Source organism: Crocodylus porosus, unplaced genomic scaffold (assembly GCF_001723895.1).
Source record: "Crocodylus porosus isolate Cpor-Errol unplaced genomic scaffold, CroPor_comp1, whole genome shotgun sequence".
Classification (NCBI taxonomy): Eukaryota; Metazoa; Chordata; order Crocodylia; family Crocodylidae; genus Crocodylus; species Crocodylus porosus.
In genome coordinates, this window is record NW_017728950.1 from 12,397,233 (window position 1) to 12,399,469 (window position 2,237).

Below are 2,237 nucleotides of genomic sequence, written 5' to 3' on the forward strand. Positions count from 1 at the left end.
CAGCTGACTTCCTGCCCTTTGGGCAGGGGGCTGGACTCGATGATCTTCTGAGGTCCCTTCCAGCCCTAATGTCTATGAAATCTATGAAATCTAGGCAGACTGAGGGAGTCTGTAGAGTACAGAGATATGTACTTAGGGGTCCCCTGGCTGTGCAGCTTCAGCCCTGCGAACTCTGCTCTTCAAATGTCTGTTCAGGCATCTGTGGATAAGCTTTTCTACCAGGAAAAGAAACCCAGGAGAATTTTCCCAGTTCATTTGAATGCATGTCTGCAGCCTTCATTTCATTTAATTAGTCTTGTTACCAACAGGATGAATACTTCCAGTCTCGGACACACATTCATTTTTCAATAACTCATTGTTCCATTTGTAACCCTCAATAAAACTGGATGAGGGGGCATCAAACTTCAGGTTTTAAAATGTAACTAGTCTCAGAGATCAATGAAAAAACATCTTTTAAAAGCTGGAACGAATATTTGTTGCTTGAAGTCTATAAGCTACCACGAGTCTCGTATATTTTCTACCAAACCCAGGAGGCAAGCCCTCTGGTTAGCTCAAGGGAAGGTTTACTGCATTTCTTTCAGATATCATTTGAAATATTTACTGCTAGGCTCAGGCAGCATAGAAGAATTTCACAGTATAAAATGCAGAGTCATGCACTTGGAGATTAAATGAGAATCTCTGCTGTGAACTGAGACCTCTTTTGGAAGTAATCGATAGAAGAAATGTGTTGATATATTCATCCTCTGATTAATGCACCTATTTGTGGAGGCTAATAAAAAAGACAAATATGGGTCTTTACTATATCTGCTGAGACATTTTAACAGAGGTAGGGAAGGGCCAATTACACTGTACAGAGCATTGGAAGACTCCACGTGGGCTACCATATATAGTTCTGGTCACCCATCGTTAAGAAAGAAATTCAAACCAGAACAGGTGCAGAAAAGATCTATCAGGATGATCAGGAGAATGGAAAACCTATCATACAAGATGAGAGGAGAGCTTGCTTTATTTATACTAGCAAAATAAAGGCTGCAAGAAGATGAGATACCTCTCTCAAAATACATGTTGGGGGTAATAACAGGGAAAAGGAAAAGCACCCACTATTTAATATAAAAAGGACAATGCTGCAGCAAGAATAACTGGGTATAAACTGGCTGCAAATGAAATGTTTTGCTTGGAAAAAAGTAGAAGAAAGCAAAAAAGTGGCAGGTAACATTGTTACCTGTGGTAGCAGGAGACTAGATTCCTCCACCCGAGTGGGACACTTTGGTCTCACAATAAATACACTCCACAAGGGCTATCAGGAAAACATTCATTATGACAGAGAAATGTGCAGTCGACAACAAGCATTATTGCTTCATTGGTAAAAATTCTTGAGGAAATGTAAATGAAGGCAAAAGTTGTGTGCATGCTGCTATATGAGCAAGCCTGAGATTCTAGGGTGGTTGTTGGATTGATCATCCAACAGATTTGCTATTAGACTTGTATTCCAGATTTGTGATCCGGTCACCTAGGTCTCTGACTGGGATTTTAGGATTAGCATAGCATGTGTTTAATATTCTTCCAATGCCACATTTTTTGGGCTTCTAAAAGATAAAACGTAAGATATTCACACCTATTGGGATTTGTCATTGAATCTTGTCTCTACAAGAAAGCAGAGACTGAGGGAGGACAGGATACAATCAGGATCTTAATATATAATTCCGTTTCTCACTAATTTCTTGGGAGGGTCTTTCCAATTTTTGTTGTTGCTAAATTTGTCAGTTTTCTGCCTTTACCTAGCAACACCAATTTTTTTCTGGTCATCAAAGTATTCTGCCTCACTGGCTGGGATGTGCAGTAGCATGCTGGGTGATTTTCCAGCCTTCTTCCTTTCATCTGCACCATTTTCTCCATCAGAGCTACAAAGGAAATAAATAAATAAATAAATAAATAAATAAAAGCAAGCCACTGCATACTATTTTAACAAGAAATTGTAGGATTTACGATATGAGACTTGAATGAGAGGAATTCCCATGAATATTAACGATGCAAAAATATATACTGTTAACAAGACAACACACACTACTTTATCTCATGTAGGAATTTATAATATAGTTTCATAGTTTCTAGGGTTGGAAGGGACCTGAGTAGATCACCTAGTCCGAACCCCCGCCATGGCAGGAAAGACTATTGGGGTCAAACGACCGCAGCAAGGTGTTCATCTAACCTCCTCTTAAACACCCCCAGGGTAGAAG

General features: G+C 39.6%; 1 protein-coding gene across 4 annotated transcripts in view; it reads right to left on the reverse strand.

Annotated features, from left to right (window-relative positions):
* GRAMD3 (GRAM domain containing 3) overlaps positions 1 to 2,237 on the reverse strand; it is a 71,521-nt gene that overhangs the window by 21,193 nt on the left and 48,091 nt on the right. For all 4 annotated transcript variants that reach the window (XM_019555243.1, XM_019555241.1, XM_019555240.1 and 1 more), the window contains exon 2: positions 1,779 to 1,901. In XM_019555243.1, coding sequence (XP_019410788.1) covers positions 1,779 to 1,901 — 123 coding nt within the window. The remainder of the gene's footprint in view (positions 1 to 1,778; positions 1,902 to 2,237) is intronic.